The following is a 26,272-nucleotide window of genomic DNA, read 5'->3' as shown; positions in this document are numbered from 1 at the left end:
CGAGACGGCACGCCGCCTCAGAACCCAACAGTTGGCTTATAAATCCTTGGCTCAGGAGAAGGCACAGGCTCGCTTACTCCACCCTCGACACCGTATATACGAACACGGGGACAGTGCAGGAAAGATGCTGGCGGCTGCGGGAACAAGGATCCAGATGGGTCTCTTCCATAGTGAGGTCGGACGGGTCCACGATCGTGGATCCGCAGGCCATAGCGGGAGCCTTTGCTGACCACCTGGAAACTGTTTACACGGCGAGGGCGTATTACTCCGCGGAAGAATCCAGGCAATTGTTGGAGGAGATGCGCTTACCCATCCTCTCAGAGTCCGACGTAGAGACTCTAGACGCAGACATAACTGTTGAGGAGCTAACCACGGCAATTTTTAGCGTCAACTCCGGCAAGGCCATGGGTTCAAATGTGGTCCCCATTGAGTTCTTGAAGGCTATGGCTCCCGGTGTGGTCCCCCTTTTAAAGACCATGTTCGAAGAAAGTAGAGATAGAGGTATTCTGCCTCCCGCCCAAAGACTGGCCTCCATTGTTGTTATCCTCAAGCCAAATAAACCATCCTCTGACTGCGGCTCAAATAGACCGATCTCTCTCATTAATACGGAGGCCAAGCTACTGGCCAAGCTACTGGCGGCTCGCCTACTCCTCGTGCTCCCCTCCCTCATCCATGATGATCAATCGGGCTTCCTCCCGAGCTGTAATACGGCCCTTAACCTGCGACGAGTAAACAACGTCCTGAGCCGGCAATCCATTTTACAACAGGATGCCGCTATTTTATCTATTGACGCCACGATGGCGTTTGACTCAATCGAATGGTCCTATCTTTTTGAAGTCCTTCGTAGATTTGGTTTTGGACCCAAATTTATCCAATGGGTGCGACTTCTTTATACTGATTTATCGGGTCAGGTGCGGGTCAACAACCACACATCTCGACAATTCCGTCTTCACAGGGGGACCCGACAGGGATGCCCTCTGTCGCCGTTACTATTTGCCCTTACTCTGGAGCCCCTGGCTCACTGGGTTCATACGGACGTGTCCATTAGAGGCCTCCAATGGAACGACGAGATCCTGGTATATGTAGCTTCCCCCCGATCTTCAATTAACAGCCTTTTCCATGTCCTCACTAACTTTGGGAAATACTCGGGCTACTCGATCAATTGGCCCAAATCGGTACTATATGTGCTGCATGGCCCCCCGCCCAGGCTGCCCTGGGGGTTTACCATCTCGATGGCTCCAGACGGTTTCAAATACCTGGGTATCTTCATCACGCCGGACCCAGTCGTGTTCCTGGACCGAAATCTGATGGGCCCCCTGCGAAGGTTGCACAGGGACGTAGCACATTGGCGTTCTCTTCCATTATCGCTTCCTGGCAGGGCTGCCCTGTTTAAAATGCTAGCGCTCCCGCGTTTCTTATACGCCCGGCAAAATTGTCCCTTTCTGATCCCGGACTCTTATTTCCGTGCCGTGGAGAGCGACGTACGTCAACTGTTGTGGGACGGTGGGGCAGCCCGCATAGCCCTCCATAAACTCACCCCAAGCTGGTACGATGGAGGCATAGCCCTGCCCAACCTGTGTCTCTACTACTGGTCGTCGCAATTAGTGGCCGTCAATCATTGGATTCATGGCTCCCCCCTGAATCCGGCCTTCCTCCTTGACAGGAGTCAGACTGGGCGAGAGGGCTACCTAGGGGCCCTGTACAGTAAACTAACTAGGAAAAGATATGTTGGGCCCATGGCACACACAATCGCAATATGGCATAGGGCCAACAAGTGTTTGGGCTGGTCCCATAAAAAAACCTGAAGCGACTCCATTATGGTCGGCGCAGCAATTGGGTTCCCTCTGTTTTCTTCAGGGATTCGATAAATAGGACACGATTGGGCTTTCCACAGTGGGCGACTTAGTACACAGGGGCAGGTTATTGACATTTGCAGACCTACAAACCAAACACTCCCTGGAACCAACGGAACACTTTCGATATCTTCAAATCAAACATGCCCTTCTCACAGCCATCCCGACCTTGCTTCCATACCTGAGAGTTCCCCGCAAGAGGACAGACTACTGTTGGAATCTCTCCCCGAAAAGGCTATATCCCTCACCTATCGCAAGCTCTGTAACAACCTCCCCGACACTTTCCGACCTCTGCGAGATAAATGGGAGGAAGACCTGGGGTTTCTAGAAGAGGAGGAATGGCGGGCAGCCTTAATGTCTCCTAGAGAGTCGGCCATTAACCATAGATTCCGACTAATCCAACTGAAAGTCCTACATCGTGCCTATATGTCTGCTCTCACACTAACTAAAATCGGTAGGCGCCCTGACACTTTATGTCTTAGAGGGTGTGGCCAGCCGGGCACCTTCTATCATGTCCTATGGGATTGCCCGAGGGTACAACAATTTTGGGAGGGAGTCATACGTAAAATGAGGGCTTCCTTAGGCACGTCGATTCCACTATCGCCAAAAGAAAGTGTCCTAAATATATGGGGGGCCACAGACCTGAACGAACTGGAACTACAGTGGGCAGCGCTGGCCTTCCTGTTGGCTAAACGCTCCATTACTATGAAGTGGGGCTCCCCTGAAAGGCCGCTGGTGGGGGGTTGGGTAGCCGAACTGGACCGTAGTATGCTTGCAGAAAAAACAGTGTACAAAATTAGGGGTTGCCCCACAAAATGGGATAAGAAATGGGGACACTGGAATACATTCCGGGGAGAACTATGTGACTCTCTTACGCTTGAACTGGCAATGTCCGGGACTGGACCCAACTCTCGAATTGCTTCTTAATGTATCAATATGAATGCTGTGTAACTTGATTCAGCTATATGTTCTATAAGTGACTGATTTATTGACTCTGCTTTTTCTCAAATAAAATTTTATGTTAAAAAAAAAAAAAGAGATGTCAGTATGATTGGATCGATGTGAATAATCCCAGGCTGAAATATTATGTCAGAAATGTGCCAACAGTGTTCAGCCATGCTATATTAATTTCATTTGAAACCATTAAAAAAAGAGTGACATTTTCTTACAACTATGTTGACCAAGCTAGTAATGAATAAAAAAAAAACTAACACAACCAGTTTGCTAAACAAAATCTTCAAAGGCCAAAATAATGTATGCTATTATTCTTTGAACTGAAAAGGAACCTACAATCGCCCCAACTATGCTTCCTAAAGTATTTATTCTAAAGGCCTTACAGTAGCGGAAACCAGCTTTGGCAACTTCATATGTCTCTCCACAGATTGATACTGAATGCCTTAAGCAACATTGGCGGGCACAAACAGTAATGCAAAAAGGTGATGTTATTAAAAAAAAGCTGAACCAAGGTATTTTAAAACCGTAATGACAGTAATAACTTCCATATTATATTCAAAGAAGAAGGCTTAAGCAGCATACTGCACCCAAAAACAAGTAAAAACAGCAATTACCTGCATCAGTCTCCCGCCTGTCAACCTCATCATACACATCCATGGCTAGTTCTTCGAACAAGTGATTACTCAACTAAAACATAAAATAAGCAAATAGCAGATTATGTTAATGAAGAAGTTGCAATTGTTCAATAGTTATTGAAGAATTATTTCAACTTCTTGATGTGTTATGAACAAAGTCCTCTGGAATATATTACACAAGTAGATATACTGATCTTAAAGAGCCTGATTAACACCTTCTGGATACGGTTATCCCCAAAAATATTTAATGGAAAGCTAAGGATTACATTGATTTACAGTTAGCAAAATGAAACAGGCAGTCAGAGAAAGCCTGGCAAAGTATCCTGCCCTTCATCTTTGAACCACAAGCCTCCCCACTCTATATACACCAGCGGCACCCCTCTACCTTAGCAGAGGCCTATGTAAGCATAGGGTAGTTAAAAAGACATAGGAACAGCAGAAGGGTTTGATAATCTGGAACCATTTCCCAATTGTTGGTTATGTGCTGACATTCCGGTGAAACAATTAAAATCCCTAGTCAATTAATCTTGGCAACTAGCTTTTAGTCATTCCCACCAAAGCATCAACTGTAAAATCTGTAGTGACACAAAAGCTATGGTGTATGCTACATGCTGGTTACAGAGGAACAGCTGAAGTCAACAGAGGATGCTGGCCAAACATGTGGTGGATAAAATCATAAGCCTTAAGAAAATGCCACAGGATAAGTGGGTGGCTACAAGCTTTGAAATAACCCTAGTGCTAGCCAATGAAAAAGGTTAATTTGATGTAAAAAGGAAAGCACCTCTTAGAATTCCATAGCTTTATATAATAAGACATATTTAACCTTCATCTAGTCCTCACCAAGTCTTAACAGTAGATAAACCCCAACCTCTCGTGAAAAATAACATAAAATTATCACTTCGTCATTTATTTAAAAAAAAAATAATAATTTGCATGTGGAACCCTGTTCAAAATCAATAACTAGAAATAAATATTTTCCAAGTCGCTGACATCATGTGGGAGAAATTCTGGACCTCTTTACACAACGGCTTAAGCTTTGTGACTTACTGAAGTGTTAGCATAATCGCACCTTTCTTTGTACCGGCCATACCATCTCAATGGGGTTGAGGTCTGAACTTTGCCTTTCCAAATTCCTGATTCTTTTCTTTCTCAGCCATTCAGTAATACATGTTTTGCATCACTGCCCTGTTTCTTGAAACACTTTTAGTTTATCTTTAATCTGTGGGACAGGTAGTCTCACATTTTCTTCTAGGACACAAAGGTATAAAGGGAAATTCAAGGTAGGCGCAATGATTGTGAGGTCTTGTGCCTCAAAGAGGAGGCTTAAAACAGCACTTCTCCACCAACGTAATTGTAGGATGTTATGACTGATGATGTGTGGAATATATTTTTTGCCAAACAAGTCACTGAGCATTACCACCAAAGTAGTCAACTTTGACCCCATCTGTCGAACACACATTGCTGCACAATGTGAAACAATGTTTCTGTTAGAAAGAAGAGTTTCTTCTCTTTGCTAAATCTTTCACGAAAGCTTCACTTGTTTAGTATTGTCCTAATTGCTGGAATATTAATGCTAATATTTAGCAAATTGGCAAAGGTTTGTGGATCCCTGCATGTTGCTTTGGTGTTCCTTGTGATCTCTTGAAGCATCATACAGTCTGGCCATGGGAAGAATTTGGCGGCACGTTGACTCACGGGTAGACTGGCAACCATCATGATCTTCCCCTATTTGTAAAATTTCGTACTCACAGCGGAATAATAGACGTCATATTGTTTTGAAATGGCTTTATAACTCTTTTAAATTTAGTGAGCAGCAACTACCACACATCTTTTAATCCAGGCGTATGTGTTACCACATACCTGAATGTTCACCCAAAATGATAAAGATTTTATATGGAGTAGTATGAAAGCCTAATACTTCGCATTAGACTTCTGAAAGTTGGCTAACATATTTGTTGAATAAACAATGACAAAGTGAAATGGGTGTTGTCAAATGAGGTTAGATGTATCTACTGTTAGGACTCGGTGTGGATTAAAAGAAAGTCATAAATATCAATACGCAAGACTATTTAATGTTAAGATGATGTACTTTCTTTTTCACATCACTGAAGGTTGGTAGGTGCTCACAGTAGAAGGTTCAGCTTTGCTTTTGCTGGGTACATTTAGTTCATTGAGTTTGTTGTACAGGAGAATAGAGATAGAATATGGTGTTGCATATATAACAGATGTCCTCATTTTGCTCTACATATTTAGAACAAAATAACCAGTCTGCCACTAACTAAGGAATGAGGTAAATGCGTACCAAAATGTGATTTTATTTAAGTGTGGTTTTCATTTTGTAAAAACAAAAAGCATAAAAACATACCGAAAATTGTCAAGTATTTGCTTATATTTACCTAAACCGAAGTACTCTACTCGTATCCTGCCTTGAAACATCAGCAGATCATAAGTCTGCAGTGGGTATGGTTGGTGCCACTTGTTGCTGACTTTGGAAGTCTCAAAAGTGTCTTTTGTTTCCTCTAGTGATACTTTAGTCAGGCCGCTTGCTTATGCTTTTTATCAATTTTTCTACAGGTATTTCCTCCTTCAAACCTAAATTTCAGGGTCTTCAATTCACTTGAGTGGCTCTTTGCTGAGAGTTCCAAGCTTCGTCCTCAAGGACTTGCAACCTCTTTCTCGGCTACACAGGTCTTTCCCATGGCATTCAGGTAAACTGCAACAGGGTTAAGGGTGCCTTCCTTTGGTTTGGTATTTAAGCCTGGAACCTCTGGGTCCTCGCCAACGTGACCACAAGCATGTAATTGACTAACAGTACAGCGGAGCAGACCTCAGCAGAATCTCGTAGAGTTTTTAGGCAACTCAGCAGAATTCCAGAGTACAACTCCACAAGGTCCGCCCACACCTACTTGAAAGGGTGATCCCTACACCATAAATGTTTTGCAGAGAAGGGAGGATGGGAGGGTCCGTAAGGAATCTGCAGCTAGATAGATTTTTGACCAGATAAGGCATTCCAAAGGTAAGTAACTTGTTAATCTGATACACTTCTAGCCGCAGATTCCTTACCTTAGAATATATACCCAAACAATACCTACCCAGAGGTAGTACTGCAAAACCAATTAGATTAAAAAGTCCTGCAGGGCCGAACGGCAAAATACCAGTCATGACAGACCAGACCTGACCTATGCTGTGACGCCCACATTGCTGTCTGGCAGGGCCTAGACATCGCAAGCTAATGCAGGGGGTCGCAGCTTTGGGTCTGTTGGCATGAGCCCACAAGCCCTCGAGGGGCTGCTTCTTGGCCGGTGCGTAGAAGATTTTAAAGCACAGGACAAACCATTGCGATATGGATTTCTTCTGTATTGCCTTCTGTTTTTTTGCTCCCACATAGCCCATGAAGAGTTTATCGTGCACCCGGAATTCTCTTGTGTGGTCAAGGTAGAACAGCACCGCTCTTTTGGGGTCCAGACAGTGGAGAGATGAGGTGGATCAAAGAACGTAGGCCGGGATTTGTTCTGGTCTACATGGAATGGAGTTACAACTTTGAAAAGGAAGGAGGCATGTGTCCATAGAACCAGTTGGCCTAGATAATAAGTGGTGCAGGGAATTTGCTGACACTCCTGGACGATGGTATGGCCATTTATAAGGTAGTTTTTACAGTTATGAGCCTAAGAAGGGAACTGTGGAGAGGCTCAAATGGTGTCCACATGACAAAAGTGAGGACGAAAATGAAAGTCCTCGAGGCATTGTGAGTGGAGTAGGGGAAAACATATGCTGTAGCCTTTTAAGGAACCTAGCCACTACGGGCGGCTTAAAGAGAGGGTTGGTCCAGCAACTGCAAAAAAACTGAGATGGCAGAAAGGTAATCATTAACTGTGTCCAGAGCACAGCCCTGCTGGGCCAAAGATAATGCAAACCATAAACTTGAGCTGGGGATACAGAAAGGGAGTCAATGTTAAGGGAACACAACATGGCACAAAATGTCTCAATGGCAGGTGTATACCGACTTGGTGGAGGGCCGTCTGGCTCCCAGAACAACATTACAGACTTCAGCAGGAAAGTCGAAACTGTCAAACTTTGCCCCTCAATCTCCATGCACTAAAGTGGAGGTGCGGGTGCCGGACCTTTCCATGTTGCTGCCAGAAGAGATCCTCTCAAAGGAACAGCCTGACTTGAGGACCAATGGTCATGCTTAACAGCTCAGGATACCAGTCTATCAGTGCCCAATCCAGGGCCACAAGAATGACTTGGGCCCAGTTGTTTCTGATCTTCGAGAACTCTAGGTAGAAGTAGTAAAGGCAGAAAAGTATAGAGAAGGCAGGAACTCCAATCAAGACTAAAATCGCCTCTGAGTGAGAGTCGCCTGGGAAACTTCAGTGTGTAATACTGCTGACATTGTACGTTCCTGCTGGTGGAAAACAGATCTAACCAAGGCTCTCCCCACTGCTGAAAGAAGCCATGCACTACTGCCGGATGGAGAACCCAAAGTGATCCGCTAAGCATCTTTAGCTGTGTTTGTACTTCCTGGTGTTCAGAGAACCCACAGGCGTTGAAGAACCAGGGAAATGCCCTGACATTCGAGCCATGTCCAGAGACGCAGGGCCTCTTGACAAAGGGTCCAAGTCCCCACCCAGTCTGGTTTGTTTCAATACCACATAGCAGTGGTGTTGTCTGTGAACACCTGCACCAGTCCTACCCTCGATAGAAGGAAAAAAGCTTTTCAGTGCCAAGCGTATTGCCCGAATCAGGTGGATGGGGAGCTCTGACTTCATCGGAGACTAGAGGCCTATGATGTCCACCTCTCCTAAGTGGCCGCCCCAGCCCAGGAATGATGGATCTAGCACCACCGTGCGCTCCAGTTTTGAAAGGGGGAGGGGTCTGCTGTTAACCCAATCACTATTTATTAGCTACCACTGCTGATCTTGCGCAGTTCCATCCAAGATCTGGACCATGTCGAAGAGATTCCCCTGATACTGTCCCCACTGGGACTTCAAGCCCCAAGGCAGAGCAGTCACATGCCAATGGGCATGTATCAGGATGCTGGAGGCCATGAGGCCCAACTACCTTAAAGTCAGTCTCACCGAAATACAGGATGGAGACTGAAACATCGGAATCATAGCCTGTAATATCCTGGACTTGCTGTTCAGAAGAATGGGTCTGAAACTGCACTGTGTCCAGAATGCCTCTGATAAAAGGTAGCACCTGAGAGAGTCAGGTCCTACTTCGTCATGCTGATAGCGAAACCCAGTGAGTGCAGAAGGTTCACTGTACTCTGAAAGTGGGAGAAAAGCCCACCTTCAACAGCCAATCATCAAGATAGTGAAAGGCTGGAACCCCTGACCTGTGCAGACGAGTTGCAGCCACCGCCATCACTTACGTGAACACCTGAGGGGTGCTGGTAAGGCCAAAGGAGAGCATGGCAAAGTGAAAATGTTCTTAAAGCACCTTGAACCGCAGGTTATGTCTGTGGGCAGACAGGACAGGGGTGTGGAAATATGCGTTCTTTAAGTCCAACGCCGTCATCCAGTCCCCCGGGTCAAGAGCAGACAAAACTTGGGTGAGCGTGAGCATTCTGAATTTCTCTTTCCTTAAGAAGAGGAGGTTGAGAAGGCAAAAATCTAGGATGGGACAGAGATCCCCATCCTTCTTTGGCACTAGAAAATAGCAGGAATAGCAACCACGACCTGCTTCTGATGCAGGCAACTTCTGTATGGCTCCCTAGGCCAAGAGCACCTGCACTTCTTGGCAAAGTAAGGAGACATTGTCCTTTGTCATCCAATAGTAAGCTGGTGGGGAAGAATCACAACAGGGAGGGAGTAGCCCCTTTTGACTATCTGTAATACACAACTGTCTGATGTTACTGTGGGTGATGACGTATCATGCCACCAACTGGGTGCCCATAACGGTCTGAGTGTAAACAAAAGAGGTTTGGGGGCAGCGTCGGCTGAGGGGGGTACTGGACTGACATAAATCGCTGGGCACCTGTATCATGTGGTCTGTGGGAATTACGCCCTCTGCTACAAAAAGGCTAGGAAGCCTGCTGGCCGTTTTGGTTTTGAGGGTAGGGGATCGGTGGAAGACTCCTTCCATAGTCACCAACAGGGCAGAAAGAGGATTGGGGTTGTTGATGGGCCATGGACAAGCCCAAGGACCTGGCTGTAGCTGTGCTGTCCTTGTATCACTCCAGCACTGAATCCAACTCGTCTATGCGAGAACCATCAAAGGGAATGTCCATGAAGAAAACTGGGACATCCCCTGAAAAACCAGATGTTCTCTACCAGCAGTGGTGTTGTAAGGCCATTGATGATGACATTGCTCTACTTAGCGAGGCAGTCATGTCAAGTCCACATCTGATGGAGAACTTTGCTGCATCTCTCCCATCTGCAACTGCATGAGAGTATGGCCCAGGCCTCCTCCAGGACCATAGGCAGCACTTGAACCAAATACCAAAGAGTATAGTAATAACGGCCGAATAGGCATGCAGTGTTCACCGACCACAGTGCCAGGCTGATGGAAGAGAACATTTTTATTACTGAAGTTGTCCAGCCTCTTGGAGTCTCAATTCGGTGAAGTGGTAGGGAAAGTGCCGAGTGGGTAAGGGATGAGATGGTTTGGACCACCAATCTCTCTGGGATGGGATGCTGGGTAAGGAAACTGGGGTCCCCAAGAGCGGGGTGATGGGGACAGGCAATCAGCCTATTATTAGGGGCCCCAGTGCAGGGCTTTGACCAAAACCCAAGTAGGACATCCGTAAGGGCTTCATTGAATGGGAGAAGAGGTTCATAAGGGGCAACTCCCAGCTGAGGCACCTCCTAATGTTGACCGCCACTGTGGGCAACTGAAGGTCCAAAACCTCAGCTGCTCAACGCACCACCATAACAAAAGAGGCTACCTCCTCTGTAGTAACGGTAGTAGGAGGAGATACCAGTCCAGTGCTGGCTGAGGTGTCTATCCCACTTGCCTTTAAAAGTTCCTCATACTAGTTGTCCTGTTCCTGCTCTTCTTTAGGGAACTAGAAACCATAAGGGCCTTAGACCCTTCCCACTCATCTTCCTCTCCATCTATATCAAATAAATAGCGTCTGACAATGTCTCCTTGTCAGAGTTTGGAATAATGTTGGGGAGGTGCCACCTAGGGGCATCGGCACTGGAGCGGGCATCGAGGAAGGTTTCGGCGTCGGTGATGGCTCTGCTCCAGATCCAACAAGGGATCCATGGGGCCTGAGTCACACTGAGGGCGAACCTATTGGCATGGATTCAGTAGAAGCCCCTCCAGCACCCTTGGGAACCAAAGGCGCTCCAGAGGGGCCAGGCCGCCTACATACAGGCCTCAGAAAACTCTTTCAGCTGAGTGGGTAGTCGCTCTGGGTTTGGGAAAATCTGGCAAGCACAGAGTGGAACCGGATTCAGGTTCTGCCGGCTCGTGAGGACTGTACTGCAGAAATTCTCATGTCTTGTCAGAAGACTTCGTCGGACGCAGTTACGCTTAAGATCTCTTTGACTTTTGTATTGTGTATTTGTGGGAATTACCTTACGATTTTGAGAGAGACGATGACCGTAGGAAAAGGCTCTGCGGACAGTCTCTGGCCCTTGCTTCCAAACGGGACCACTTATTATTTTGTGGAGTTGACCGATGTCTAACGGCGAGGAACTTGAGTAAATGCTTATTCAGTGCCTATCTAGCACAGAGAGGAAAAAATTTACGTCACTGCATCAAGGTGGCGCCTACATAGCTACTTTGCCAGTGGCTTCCAACGCTACATGAATTCGAATAACATTACTTACCAGCGTGCAGATGTACTATTTGAAACTTTTCGTGATCCAGTCTGGCCTCTGGGGTTTTAAAAAAACATAAGGAATCTGCACCTAGAAGTCTCTATAAGTCTCTATAAGATGCGAAGAACTAAGAAGAAAAAACAAAAAAAAAAGTAGAAATGTTTCTCAAGTGAGACCATGCAAAATTGTGTTCTCATCCATGCAGGACATCTTTCCGCGAGATGAGAAACATTTACTAAGAGGCATCAGCATAGTTTGTTACAGCAATTTAGAAGTCTACGTTAATGGAGGCAACAATTAAAACTCAATGGATATTTTTGTCATACCCAAAAGATGGAAGAAAAAAAACATAGGTTTTACTTTAAGTAATGAGAGTATGGTACCATGCATTACAAAACTGGTCCCACTTACTGACTGAAGTTTCTTCTTGGCAGCTTTTGCTAACTCCGACAAATCCAGACTGCTGTAACAACAAAATGCAACATTTTAATTACAACAAAGGTTAAATTCTATTAAAAATGAAAACACAAACACACACTATTGTGCGTATATTTAATAATTAAGAATCTATCAATTGTTTACTAAATTTGATGTATTAACTATAGAAAATAAGTGCACATCTTCACAAAAAACTATATATAACATTGCAAGAAAGAATGAGAATGGATACAATCTTCTACTTCAATAACGTGAAACAAATCAGTCTTGTTTAGCTGTTCTGGTTCATAATATTAAAGAACCAACTCGAACAAACAGTTTAAGAGCCTATAAAAATCACTATGAGCAATATCTTCATGCATTCATATGGGGACCCAAAGTGTGGGAAGCCAGTAGAGTACTGCACCCTTGAAAGTAGTGTTACTGCTTACAACGGCTAAAATAGACTTCTGGTTATGTTATGTTACATATTGTTATATAGCGCTCAGCTGCCCTAGCTAAGGGGCGTCCCGGCGCTTCTCAAACAGTAGCAAGAGAACTGCCTCTAGCAAAGTGCGGCAGGCCCTAACATAACAGTAACAGGGGTTCTAGTCTAAGGGGAAAAGATGAGTATTAATGGCTTTCCTGAAAGTCAGGAGATCATTTCAGCCACGCAGCTGGGACGGTAAGGCATTCCACAGTTACGCAGCCAGATAGCGGAATGAGCGGCCGCCCATTCGAGAGCGTTTTACCCGAGGGACCGCTACCAGATGCTGGTCTTCCGAACGCAAGGATCGTCGGGGGACATATGGGGTCAGGAGAGAGCAGAGCATAGGTGGAGTCGCGAGCTTCAAGATCTTAAATGAAAGACAAAGAACCTTGAATTGGATCCGTTTGGCCACAGGCAGCCAATGGAGTTTACTCAAGGTGTCCGCAACCGGATGAAAGCGGGGGAGGCCTATCAGCTTTCTAGCTGCCGCATTTTGCACCCGCTGCAATCTTCCAACCTCTGCCTGGTTGACCCCTAGAAGCAAGGAGCTCGCATAATCCAAGCGAGAGAGGATGGTCGATTGCACAATGAGCTGGCGAGTAGAAGGGTTGAAAAATTTTAAGATAGGTTTGAGATTCCGTAGGATCCCAAAACAGGTGGCTGCCACTTTCTTGGTGTGATTGATAAAACTAAGGGAGGAATCTATCCAGACTCCAAGGTTTTTTACTTCTGGTTTTGGGTCCGGAAGGGTTCCTAGCATCTCGGGCCACCATTTTTCTCCCCATGAGGTCATCCAGTTAGCCATGGCAGTTAGGCCACTTTTAAATTTAGATGCGCTCAAAGCGGAGTCGTCACTCAGAGCCACCACTAATTGAGTATCGTCCGCGTATGAGACCATTGAAAGCTCCCACCGTTTGGCGACCTCAGCCAGTGGCTGGACGTAAAGATTAAATAATGTAGGGCTGAGTGCCGAGCCCTGGGGGACTCCTTGCTCAATAGGTCGTTTCTTAGACAGAAACGGGTGTGTGGCGACCCGAAAGGATCTTCCAGTTAGAAAAGCCCTGAACCACTCCAGCGCAAGTCCTCCAACACCGGCCGCCTCCAGTCGATGCAGCAAAACCGCATGCGAGACCGTGTCAAAGGCGGCACTCAGATCCAGCAAGATCAGTGCCGCCGTCTGACCCGCGTCCAAGATAGACCGGAGGTGTTCCGTCATGCTCAAAAGTGCCCTTTCGGTGCTGTGGCCTGCTCGAAAACCATGTTGTGAGGCATCCAGAATTTTATTTGAGCAGAGAAAGCTTGTCAGAGTATTATTGACGTGTGAATCTGTCACCTTGGCCGGCCAGGGGAGCAAGGAAATAGGCCTAAAGTTCTCAGGCTTAATAGGGTCCAACGTGGCTTTTTTGATAATGGGGGATACCCAGGCCTGTTTCCATCTTGCCGGTATCACGGCTCATTCAAAGGAAGATTTAATTATCTGGCGGAGGGGGTTAAGCACAAGCGCGGTTGCCTCTCTAAATTGGGCAGGTTTTAAGGGATCCGCAGGAGAGCCAGATTTGATTTTCCCAGTTAGTCTAAGAAATTCATCCTGGGACATTTCAGGAATTGTCGTAAGTTTGATGATCGACTCAGGACTAGAAGGGGTGAAACAAGGTGCAGATAAAAAGGATCCATAGATCACCCGCACTTTATCTACAAAAAAGGAGGCCAATTTTTCACAGTGTGTTTCGGAGACAGTCTCCATTATTGATGCTTTTTTGGCACTGAGATCCTTCAGAATCTTAAAAATAGATTGAGGGATTCGGGCTAGGCCTGATCTCTTTGGCATAGTAAGCAGCTCAAGTCTTACATATTGTTCTGTGGTAGTTTTTTTGTGCGGCAATGGATTGACCCTTTATTTCTGGATCATACGATTTTCTCCATTTGCGATCGATTTTTTTCCAAGTTTTCCTTAGGATAGTTAGAGACTCATTATACCATGGGTTAGATCCAGCTGGCCGGGATCAAGGAGTCCAGAGCCCGGGTTAGCCAGGTACAAAACAGCTCATATCCTAGCTCTGTGTTATCACAGAGTTCAGGAGGGTCTACTCTAAGCAGGGCATAGAAGTCGTCGAGGCGTAGTTTCTGCTCACTAGTCAATCCTCCCCAAGTGACTTACTTGTACTTTATACCCACCATTCAAGGGATACTGAAGTATGTAGAGGAATTTTAAAAAACCTATAGCATTAGGTCAGGAATTTTATTGAAAATAAGTTAGAAATCCACAACTTGCATTCTTAACTGTGGTCTTTACTTTGTAATTAGGTTTCTCGTTCCCACTTTAAAGATCTGATTGCAAATGAGAATTCACATTGTTTAATATCCTATTTAAAGCCTATGTGGCACTTCATCGCAATACATCACAGTGTTGCGATCCATCAAGGTCAGTACTATTTTATGTAGAGGAAACTTAAATGTAGTATGACATAAGACAGTCAATAAGCTACTGATATCAACGTCAGTGTTTTAAAGACCTATTTGCTTTACACCATATAAAGATATAGGATAGTGACAGGTAAGCATAATGACTGGATTAGCTGATAGGATAACACAAGAGCAAGATGATGGGGGACAGAAAGGTGGGGGTGATCAAAGTGCAAGAAGACCCAAGGTTCACTGTATCAATTAAAAGGGGGAAGATGGAGATGGATACAACATGACCTGGTGATCAAAGTAACCTGTGATCGTGATGTTGAGCTACAATAAGGTAAATGCCCATGGTGTACTATACCTACAGACAGATTCCTCAACGTACACAATAGCGGTTGAAGGCAGTAATATGATTTTAAGAAATTTCAGTACGAGATATCAAGCATGGGGAATAATAAGATTTATGGGAGAACATGTATCTACTATGGCGATTTGTTGGACAAAAAAATTAAAAACGTACAATTTGTAATTTGTATGATATAATTGGGGAATAGCAACTGCAACCAGTGACCATTGTCGATATAACTCACAGGAGGATATTTCTAATTAAAATAGAGACTAAATGATATGATTTAGTGTTCATGAAACAAGTGGGGTAGCACGTTGCCAGAATCAATAATAATCCCAGCTGCAGAAGGACTTACCAACAAATAAAGACCTCATTTACAATTCTGCTTTGGGGAGGCAGAAAAGTATAATAAAGTTACAACCTGTACACTGTTATTAAATTATAAAGGTGAAGAAAATAAAATTTGATGTGGTACAAAATATATACACAAAATTAAAAAGTATTATTCAGAGGAAAATACACACAGACACACACACACACACACACACACACACACATATAGATCACTGAAAAAACATAGGTTAAAGGAACATCATAGTTAGAAATTGTAATAGCTTCCTTCACCTTAAGTAAAATCTTAAAAATTCACTAAAAAAACAAAGGTTAAAGGGACTGTATGGTTTGGTGAAAATGTGAGTTAAAACATTCAGTTTTAAAGGAAACAAACCATTGAAATTTACCAGTTATAGTTATCTAAAGCAACTATAATTTGTGCCCTAACGTAACTAAAACCCCCACCCCTGCCATGCACAGTGTTCTTATAAATTCCATTTCAGATGCTGCGGTAATGTCACAATGCATGTCATGAGTGATGTAATATGTGAGGTAATCAGCAGTCCATGGCGACAGCACAAGTTATAGTTACTTTAGGGCAGGAGTTATAGGTACTTGAGATCATTTCAGTGGTTTTGCTAGTTTAAAACAGCATATCTTACTGCCCTTTTACCTAACATTACCCAACTGTAATGTTTCCTTAACCTCTGTTTTTTCAGTGTATTTCTGAGGAGTTTTCTTTTAATGTAAAGCAAGATATTATCACAATTTCTAACGGTAACATCACTTTAACTTTTGCTTTTTTCCGTGTAGTTCTATGTTTTTTTTTAAAGTTTAGTAAGATGTCCATAGGCGTGTGCGGCATTGGGTTGGGCACAGGGCTTGACCCAGGTTGTGCTCTAAAGTCAATGATCATAAATGCTGCCTTAGATATCTTTGCCCACTACAATGGGAATATTAATCTTCCGAGTACAATTTGAACCAGTTCTTGCTTATCCAGTTGTTGACCACCCCTATCCAAGATCAGAATTTAACAGCTGCAACAATCAAGTTGTATCAAACATTGTGATGGGTCTAGCGGTCACCCACATTCTTGCAAAAGCAGAAGCCTAGGAGAGGCAGAAATTGAAAAAGCTGGGAGAGCAGGAGAAAAAGACCCCAAGGCAGATTACATGCTCTTTTGGCATCAACAATACAATAAAAGCACAAAATAATGCCTTTCTGGATGTTCCTGCATTTAAGAATTTTAAAAATAAAAATAAGAAATTTAATGTATAATACGAACTTCTTTGTTGAAAAGAAGAAACTTTTAATATCAGTCAAACTTGCCATGCCCTCCATCGTTGGCAAATCCATCTTCACTCCAGACTTGGGGCAGTCAACGGCTGGCGGGCATTCAACTGCTCAAGGGCATTCTAAAGGCACTTGACTATGACACTGAACATTGTCACAGTTTAAGATTACTATCTTTTGTCGTCCACATCATTATATAGAGTTTGAATGCGGGGGAAACTGGTATTGCTGGTATTTGGTGTTTTATCAGCTCCTTAGTACTTCACCAATCTGTCTTTCATCTTGCGAATGCGATTTGGACTGATAAACCTAGCCTAGATTGTGGGTCTCCTGGCCTTGTACATTCAAGAAATCCTCTTTCGTCCCCTACATTTCCAGGCCTTTCAGAAATGTCATATCTTCTACATCCCTAAACTTAGAACAGACTTGACTGGCGGGGCCAGACCTCCAGAGAGCAACTTGGTCTCATAGATATGGAAGCTTGGACATAGTTTCTGAATTGGATGCAAGTTTCCTGGCTGGGAAGGCAATCTAGTTCGATTTTCTCTAGTGGTACAGTGGTTTGAGGTGTATTCCAAATTTCAAATGACTAATATTGGCTGTTAACTATGCTATAAATAGTTTGATAAGGGGGGAAGTCTAACTGCTTAATCCTTATCCTCGGGGCGTGGCTTGAGGCTTGGCAAAATGGCCGCACTGTAGTGTAGCTCTGCCAGCCACCTTCAGACATCCTGCAACTATCCTTCCCCAGCTTCGAAAATTCGGTGATTTTTAGTTGGAACTGCATTCCAGACCCGAAGAGCTATCTATAGATGTGCGGCGCTACTGAAACTGAGCTCAGAATCGGGTCGCTGGAGTTCGCGTGGCTGCCGTGTGTCATCGGCTAATGGCGGCCCGCGTCTAGCGGCTGTGGTGCTCGGCCGCTGTGCCACTCTAACCAACGCTGCAAACCAGACGATTCTGCCACCAGAGCACAGAGCGGGCGGGAAGACAACTTGCTGAGCTCCTGCGGCGGGGGCCCGCAGGCGGAGGCAGCGGTAGTGGAATGACCTCGCCGGGCGCGCCACATCACGCCAGCGCCCAGCGCCAAGGTGAGGAGTAGGCCGCAGAGCGCCGCACTGCCCCTAACCACCGAGACTTACGTCCCACCGCCTCCCCGCCATAGGCACCTGCTCCAACGGCCCAAGAGACCATAGCGCTGGACGCTACCCCTGGGAACCGCGGCGCTGGAGGGTCCCTGGGGGGGGGACGCATGAGAGAGAACTAGTTGTGAACTGAACACGACTACGCTGGGCCTGCTTAGCACCCCCGAGAACCGCGCTGAGACCACACACCAGCTGCCCAGACCCCCTTGCATGGGCATGCTCGTCCAGAAACGGGCGCAAGTTTAAATAAACCTGGCACTTCACCGGCGTCGCACTGGCCGGTAGTGCTCAGGCCGCCATTTTGCTCTACTGAAGTGCTTCTCTGGGAATAGCGCCCGATAGTTGTCCCATCCCCTGGAACAACGCCAAACTTCCACAGGACATTGAGAGCTTTATTGCGGAGCCTGCGTTGCCACTCATGCCGGCTGCACCACCATAGACAACCCAGGCTGCAAGCCGGCACCCCGCGGTGGGTCTCCCCAATTCTGCCGACACCGCACTGCCTGCCTGCCAATTGGGTGCCATTTTATGTCACCGCAGTATTGAGAGCCAACTGCCGCCACCACCACAAGGGGCTGAGGGTCAGCTCCACACCAGGCTGGCGCTGAGGTCCCACGGTGCAGCGACTACCTAATTCTTGGACTGCAACTGCGACCGGGATCCTAGAACTATCAAGTACAATTCGCTGGGGGGGGGCTGAAGGCGCAACACACTAGAGACTACGACACTCTGCTGGAGCAATGGGCAAGCCTGACAAGACTCAGCCCCGGCTGACATTCGACCTGCGAAAGGGGACCAAGTCTGGCCAAGCCGCGACATCAGACTCAGAACTAGATGCGCCAGCAAATTCACCCACTACACTTGAAAAATCCTTGGCAGCCATTCAAGCGAGTTTACAGGCCATAGATGGCAAGATAGAGGCGCTGAACGGCAGAATGGACCTATTCTCGACCAAACTGGATAAACAGGCGACGCAAATTGGGGAGGCTGAACAGCGCATCTCAGATGCAGAGGAGGGGCTCCATACAGGTGGCAGAGAAGATCTCTGATATCACCAAGTTGCTAGAAGTCATCCAGGCCAAGAACGAGGACATTGAAGCGCGCTCGCGCCGAAATATACGCATTTTGGGCCTGGCAGAATCCACAAATGTGGGGCGCCTAGTGGAGTACGTTGAGGGGATGCTTAGCGAAATCTGCGGGAAAGACGAACTATCTCCATTATTTGCAATTGAACAAGCACACAGATCGCTTGCGGCGCGCCCGCCGCCAGGAACACCCCCGAGGCCCATTATTGCCCGGCTGCTTAACTTTAGGGATCGGGACACAATGCTACGCACTACCAGATTGAAGGGCTCCATCACTTACCAGGGCAAAGCATTATCTTTTTACCCGGATTTCACGGCAAACGTGCAAGCAGCTCGTAAGGAATTTCAGGCCGTTAAGAAACTCCTACAGAAAGAACAGATTCCATATGCGATGCTGTACCTAGCGCGTTTACGCATTGGCACCATGGAAAATGGCAAGATCTTCCCCCACCCCAAGCATGCGATGGATCACGCACGGACACTACGGCGCCAGAGACAGCGCTCACCTACTTCCCAGACATAGGATGTTGATGAATGAACAGTAAAGGGGGTATAGCGTGGCCACTAGAAGGGCCATCAGTGATCTGGATTGGGGGGGGGGGGGCTGGGTGGTGAATGGACGGTAATGCTCTACATGCAATGTTTTTTATCTATGCAGTCTCCTGCACTATTCTAATTGTACTACACGCTCATATCACTGATACACGAGCTGGGCTGAAACACTGAATCACCGCTGGCACCACTCCCTATTTCATCTGGGAGTGACTATAGCCAACACGACCCCCAATGGGTGATCCCCGATGGGACCAGTGTCTATGATTGTTGGGGTTGTTGAGGGAGTTATGTGAGGGTCATGTCTTTAGCAGGTTGGGAATGCTGAAGTGGAAGGAGGGAGGGGGGTTTAAATTTGTTTATTATTTGCCAAAGTCATTCGTTACACGGATCATCATGCTGTACTGTTGTGACTATGTAGAGCACTCCAATGTTAGTAGACCGAATACTGATGTCAGATTCTGGTACAAGACACATGACTGGGTCCACGTATAACTGTGTAACCTGGAACGTTAGGGGCCTGAAGACACCACAGAAAATTAGGCAAGTGTTGGCGCAACTGGACAGGCACAATGTGCACCTTGCGCTTCTGCAGGAAACACACCTAACAAAGGCGACGGAGGACAGAGTGGCCAGACGCTGGGCAACATATCGCTTGGCTTCCTCCTACTCATCTTACGCCAGGGGGGTACTTCTACTGGTGAAAAAAGGTGTGGCCTTCACTGCCCTTCACACGCACACGGATCAGGAGGGCCGCTGGGTAATGGTGATGGGAAAATTGGGCAATGTACTGGTGACAATTGTGAATATATACGGCCCAGTAGTGGATGACACGGCGACATACTTGAACATGTTCAGGGCGCTGCGTGACTGGCCTGAAACGGAAATTATACTGGGCGAGGACCTTAACACATATCTCAATCCCACCATTGACAAATCTAACATACAGAGCGCTAGGATGGTACGGGTTGCTCAATGTGTGAAAGATGGCATGTTGGAGTTTGGGTTGATGGATGCATGGAGGCACAGAAATGCGGGGGTATTAGCGGGGACCCACATCACGCCTGCGACCAAAGGCTGGTCCCGCCTGGACTATTGGCTGCTGAGCGAGAGAGCACACACTTGGGTCACAGATGTCAGCAACCTCCCCAGAACGCTATCGGATCATAACCCGGTGGTCTTAACTTTACACATCCCGCACAACCCGCACAAACCATTCACATGGTGCTTCAGGGCAGACTCACTCCTTGATCCACTTTACGCTGACACTATCAGGTTGGCCATAGTGCACTACTTTGAGAACAATGTGGGATCGGTGGACAGTCAGGAAACACTATGGGAGGCCTTCACGGTCACGATCCGGGGCACATGCATCAGTACATCCGCAGGGATACTAAGGGACATCAGGGGCCGCCTCTCCACAATAGAGACAAAGCCGCGTGAGCTTGAAGCACAATATGATCACATGCCATCAACTGCCCTCCTTGCAGAAATACATGCACATGTGGATGAATACAACACTCTCGCAGAAACTGAGGTGAAGTACCTCTCCAAGAGACACGTAGCTCGGCGATATGGAGAAGGGGGTAGACCGGGCAGAACACTAGCGGATCGTCTACAGAGCAGGACCTGCCAACCTTCAATAGACCACATTGAAGACACAGATGGACAGTCACATTTCTCTCCCACTGCCATAATAGAGCAATTTAGTACTTTTTATTCCACGCTATACACATCAGCGGGAGCGATGGATGAGTCAGCCATGGATGAATATCTAGATGACGTGGCCTGCGCGTGGCTGTCGGACGTACACCGCAAGTATCTTAGCCTCCCGATAACTATAGAGGATGTCACAGACGCCATCAAGAAACTCCCAAACGGGAAAGCTCCCGGTCCGGATGGCCTAACCGCAGAATTTTATAAAGCGCATGCCGAAATACTAGCTCCCCACCTTTTGGAGATGTATGCAGAGGCGTATGACTCTGGCCGTCTACCCCCCACACTGCGCCAGGCGATGATCATTACTTTGTTAAAGAAAGACAAACCCCCTGACCGCTGCGACTCATACCGTCCCTTATCCCTTATTAATCTAGATGCCAAAATCCTAGCAAAAATCCTCGCCACCAAACTCCAACCCCTCATGCCGCTCCTTGTGCTGCCCGACCAGGCCGGGTTTATTCCTGATCGCTCCACTTCTCTTAACCTGCGCACTATCTTCGCCATGCTTCATGTCCTGGATCCCGACCTCCGGGCCGTCGCGGTCCTCTTAGATGCCACGAAGGCATTGGATTCCATAGAATGGCGGTACATAATGCACATATTACGAAGAATGGGCTTCCCTTCAGTTTTTATACGGTGGATCCAGATACTATATACGGAACCGTCCACGAGGGTCCGAGTGGGTGAGGATACGTCTGAACAATTTACGGTGGGTAGAGGCACCGGACAGGGGTGCCCTCTCTCCCCGCTACTATTCGCCATAGTGCTGGAGCCGTTGGCTTGTAAAATACGCCAGATACATAGGGCGGCGGCTCTGAATTTCAATAACCGCCCAGTGGGGATCTCGTTGTACGCGGACGATATGGTCCTATATGTTCGGGAACCACACACACACTTGTCCCCTGTCCTGCGCGAATACGTTAAATTTGGCCTGTTTTCCGGCCTACACATAAACTGGGACAAATCCGTATTTATCCCCCTGACGGAAATCTCTACTCCCCCCTACAGTTGAATAACCATTAGTCTGGTCTGCAGACCCTGTCAAGTACTTAGGGGTGTGGATACATCGAGACCCCCAGAAAGTGATCACTGAAAATCTTGGCGCTGCATATACGACCCTGGTCGAGCAGGTAGACCGAAGGCAGTGTCTCCCGCTCTCCTTAGCGGACCGCATTTCCATCATAAAAATGGTGGTACTACCTAAATTTCTATATCTCTTCTGTAATGTCCCGGTCCCGCTTACTTTGCATTTTTTTAAAACACTGCAGACTCAACTGTTAAGGCTTGTATGGGGCGCCAAACAGCCACGGATAAGCTGGAAAACCTTGTCTTTAACTTACGACAGAGGGGGATTCAACGCACCGGATTTCTATGTATACTACTTGCGCTGTCAGGCTCGCTACGCCTTCTACTGGGACAAGCCACACGATTTCATTCCGCATGTCGCGGTTGAAGACGGAGACGCCCACCCGGTCCCCCTGCGCAGCATTCTGACGCACACTCGCCGACATACTCCCAGGGTTGAGATTAACACACTTGACAACACGGTGGCAGCATGGCAGGCGATTGGCCGTCGAACCCATAAGTATGCGCCTGCTCTGCCCATAGAAGGACATGCAGAATTTTCGGTTGCTAGCGACCGGGGGTCAGTCAAGGCGCTCAGGAAAGCAGGCATCATGCTCATGAGCGATCTATTTCGAGAGGGTACATACATCACGGGGAACGATCTAGCTTACATTCAAAACCCCATGCTACTATTCCAATTTACGTGCTAAATGCTACGGCGCGCAATGAAGAAACATTACACATGCTTCCCAGACGAACGAGACTCTGTCCGCTCTACAATTGACCATCCCCACACCCACGAAACGGAAGCTGGTCACTAAGCTGTACAGAAGGACACGCCACATAGCTCTGCCCCCTGCCTGACACGTTGGAATGCTGACATTGACCCTCCCATGACAGAGGAAGAGTGGATGAAAATCTGCTCGATAACGGATCGATTGACGTCCAACAGCAACCTTCGCATCATACACCTAAAATTCCTACATCAAACTTATCACACTCCTCACAGGCTGTGGAAAATCGGACTCAGGGCGACTGCCGAATGCAAGAGGTGCGGGACGGGGGAGGCGGGCTTTATACACATGGCGTGGCAATGTCAACGAGTCTTTCAATATTGGGAGAAAATGTTAGCTCTTCTTACCGACATGACAGGGTTGGCTTTACGCAATATGCCAGCACTGTGCCTGCTGGGTCACGGCCCAAACTTGAAGGGGATTTTGGGGAGATTTGTACAACTAGCCCTGCTTCTGGCAAAGAGACGCACCCTGTTCACGTGGGACAGCAGACTGTATCCGAAGGCAGACAAATGGCTCAAAGATATGGTATAATGCCGGGATCAACTTGAAACCTACGCGGAAAAAAACTGCCACGTGCCTCACGTCCAAGGGACATATGGGTTCCCCTGCGGGAATACTTACTGGCCCAAACTGAGCTGGACTCTGACTGACTCTGCCCACTCTAACTAACTATTGCTCTCAGATACGCCTCTATATGTGATTGAAGCGGCAGCACCGTAGTGCTTTGAAGGGGGGAGTGCTCAGCAGGACACTGATATATTTGGATAGCATTGATTGTAATGATGTTCTTGTGACACTGTGAGATCTGACATTTGGCAATGTTGTTGAATTTTTCTGTCTTTTTGGTTGTGCGTTAAAGAGCACGAAAATGCTGTAACGAGCCATGCAATGGTGCATGCTTCCTGTATGGTCACTATATGCTCAATAAAAGTTTTTTTTACAAATAAAAAAAATAAATCCTTATCCTTTCAGGTTGCTCAAATTCTATTGCAGTAATTGCAAGCTAAACCTTTAACAATTGAAGTGGGTCTAGGGCTGGCTGGGGGTAGTTCATTCTTCCTCATGGGTTAGCAACCACAGACAGATTCATCAGACACAAGAGCATGGGCAACAGATATTAATATTAGATTGGGATACCACAATTCCTTCATGCTTTGCCCTAGACTCAGTGATGCTCCCAAGAGCTAGTCTTATTCTTCGTCACAATAAATCTATAGTTGGTAGCTCATTTCTGAAGACCTGAAGCAGGGCCGGACTGGGAACCACAACCGGCCCTGGCAAAGTGCTCGGACGGGCCCCTCCCCACTCGGAGAGGGATGGAGGTGCCGCCGAGCTCTTTGCCGGGCCGGTTTTCGGACGATTTTGGCACAGGGCCGATTTCACAGCTATGCTGCAAAAGCTGCCCTGTAACCAAAACGGCCCCCACCCGTGCGGCGCACCGGGGATTGCCCGGTGCCCGCTATGGCCAGTCCGGGCCGGACCGGAAGTACGGCAGCCAGGACTGATATAACTTCCTACATGACATTAGACCTCTGCAGCCCTAGTAAACAATGCATTTGCAGTCGGTAGTGCTGTAGATTCACATACTTTATACACTCATAATTTATAGTGATTGGCTTGGAATGTTGCAAATTGTTTTACTTCAAGCTAGGGAGATGCCAGTAGATTCCTTACCGCCCCACCCATCCTTCGCACTCTGTGAACCGATTTCTAGAGATATAGGTTCCCTTACGGGCCTTGTTTTTACGCACCTTTAGTCAGTCTTTCATTGCTCTGCGTTTCTGGTGTGGAAAGTCATGTTAAGAACGGACGTCAGCGCACTTGGGCAGCGTCTATTTAGGTCCCACCAAGTCATCCCGGCGCCCACGATGACAGACGTGGAGCCAACCGACGCCACCTAAAGACGCGCAGGGGTTCTGCATATGAAAAGATCCTTGCATCCAGACTGATGCCTTGGGGAAATTCCAAGGTTAGAAATCTACAACTAACAGTCTATCAGGAGGGGGTGTGGCCTAACAACATGGCCGGCTAGACGCGTTTTTGCGTGGCTCCTGCCCCAATGGTTTTAAATCCTGCATAATCCTGGAGTAATGGTGTCTCCTGTGGCCCGGTCTGGTGGCGGAGGCCCCCCTGACCTCAACGGTACCAGCGTTGGGACGGAAAAACAGCCCGCAACTGGGAGAAATCGCGCAGCCCGCAGCGGACCTGCCAGAATCCTGCCCCCAGTAATGGCGGCCTCTGAGCTAAACTAAAAGGGGAGGAGTGGTGACGCAATAGAGGAGCCCCGGAGCCTGAGTGGGCCCCCGCCGTCGCAGCTGGACAGCGGAGAAGCCCTGGCTGGGAGTGCAGGCGGCTGGTAACTGCAGTGCGTGGCTGGCCGGCCGGTGAGACTCCGGCGGCCGTGGAGCATGACCTACGCAAGGCCAGTGCGGTGCGGCCTGCATGCACCCCGGCTGCAAGAGACTGACAGTGACGGGGGAGGTTGCCTGGGGGCCCGCTCAACGAATCATGCCCAATGCGGCCTTGATGGCTGTAGAGTGAAGCCCCTTCCTGTGCAATATTGAACCCTGAAGCGGCAGGTGCGGCCTACGCGAGGCCGGAGTGGTGAGGCTTCCTTACACCCTGACTGAAGGGGCCTATAGGTGGTGCGGGGTAGCCTCTGGGCCTGCAAAGCGGATCGCGCTGTCTGGGGCCAGAGCCCGGAGCGTGTTCAAGCAAGTAACCAGGACTGGGGCCTACACTACACCAGTGTGGTGATCCCTGCATGCTTTACTGCGCGAGACCATGTGGTGATCCCGGCCTGCATTACAGCGGAAAGAGGCAGGACAGGAAGCAGGGGCCACCTGGGGGCCCGAGGGGTGGACTACACAGCCTGTGACCTGGGGCTAACACCCAGTAGCGTGGATCGGGGCCCTCCCCCATGTACGGCGCTTCAGTGGCCCTGGGGTGTCTGCCTCACGATTTGGCGGAGGACAAGCCAACGAGAGAAAGGGGACGAAATGAAACGGGGGAGCTCGCTGGGAGGGCCGGTGGTGGCGATACCAGCCCCAGTCGGAGGAAGGGGTGGCCTGAGAGATACTGACGGTGCGGAGGCCCCCGGGGGTGTGACAGATCGCATGAGAGATTCCCCCCCCCCCCCCTGAACTGTTTGTGTCATTATCATTTCCCCTGTCGTGGAGGACACCGGGAAGAGCCCTAGGAAAGCCGCGCTGGATATGGGGTAAGACCGGCCTATAAGAGGAGCCCAAACAAATAAAATAATGCAATACACGGTTCCGGGGTAAGACCGGCCTATAAGAGGAGCCCAAACAAATAAAATAATGCAATACACGGTTCCGGGCCCGACTTCTGCGGACCGCCTTAGAACGGGCCTGGAACAGGGGACCCACCATGACTCAGCAGGC

The 26,272-nt window shown here is 47.7% G+C and overlaps 1 protein-coding gene across 4 annotated transcripts in view; it reads right to left on the bottom strand.

The window, feature by feature from the left end:
* Nucleotides 1–26,272, bottom strand: part of GIT2 (GIT ArfGAP 2) — a 692,535-nt gene that overhangs the window by 394,857 nt on the left and 271,406 nt on the right. For all 4 annotated transcript variants that reach the window (XM_078667341.1, XM_078667342.1, XM_078667343.1 and 1 more), the window contains exons 9-10: nucleotides 11,626–11,677; nucleotides 3,422–3,494 (exon numbers count right to left, since the gene is read on the bottom strand). In XM_078667341.1, the coding sequence (XP_078523467.1) occupies nucleotides 3,422–3,494; nucleotides 11,626–11,677 (125 nt within the window). The remainder of the gene's footprint in view (nucleotides 1–3,421; nucleotides 3,495–11,625; nucleotides 11,678–26,272) is intronic.

This window comes from Lissotriton helveticus, chromosome 11 (assembly GCF_964261635.1).
Source record: "Lissotriton helveticus chromosome 11, aLisHel1.1, whole genome shotgun sequence".
NCBI classification, from domain to species: domain Eukaryota; kingdom Metazoa; phylum Chordata; class Amphibia; order Caudata; family Salamandridae; genus Lissotriton; species Lissotriton helveticus.
This window is presented reverse-complemented; position numbering and strand designations above follow the sequence as displayed.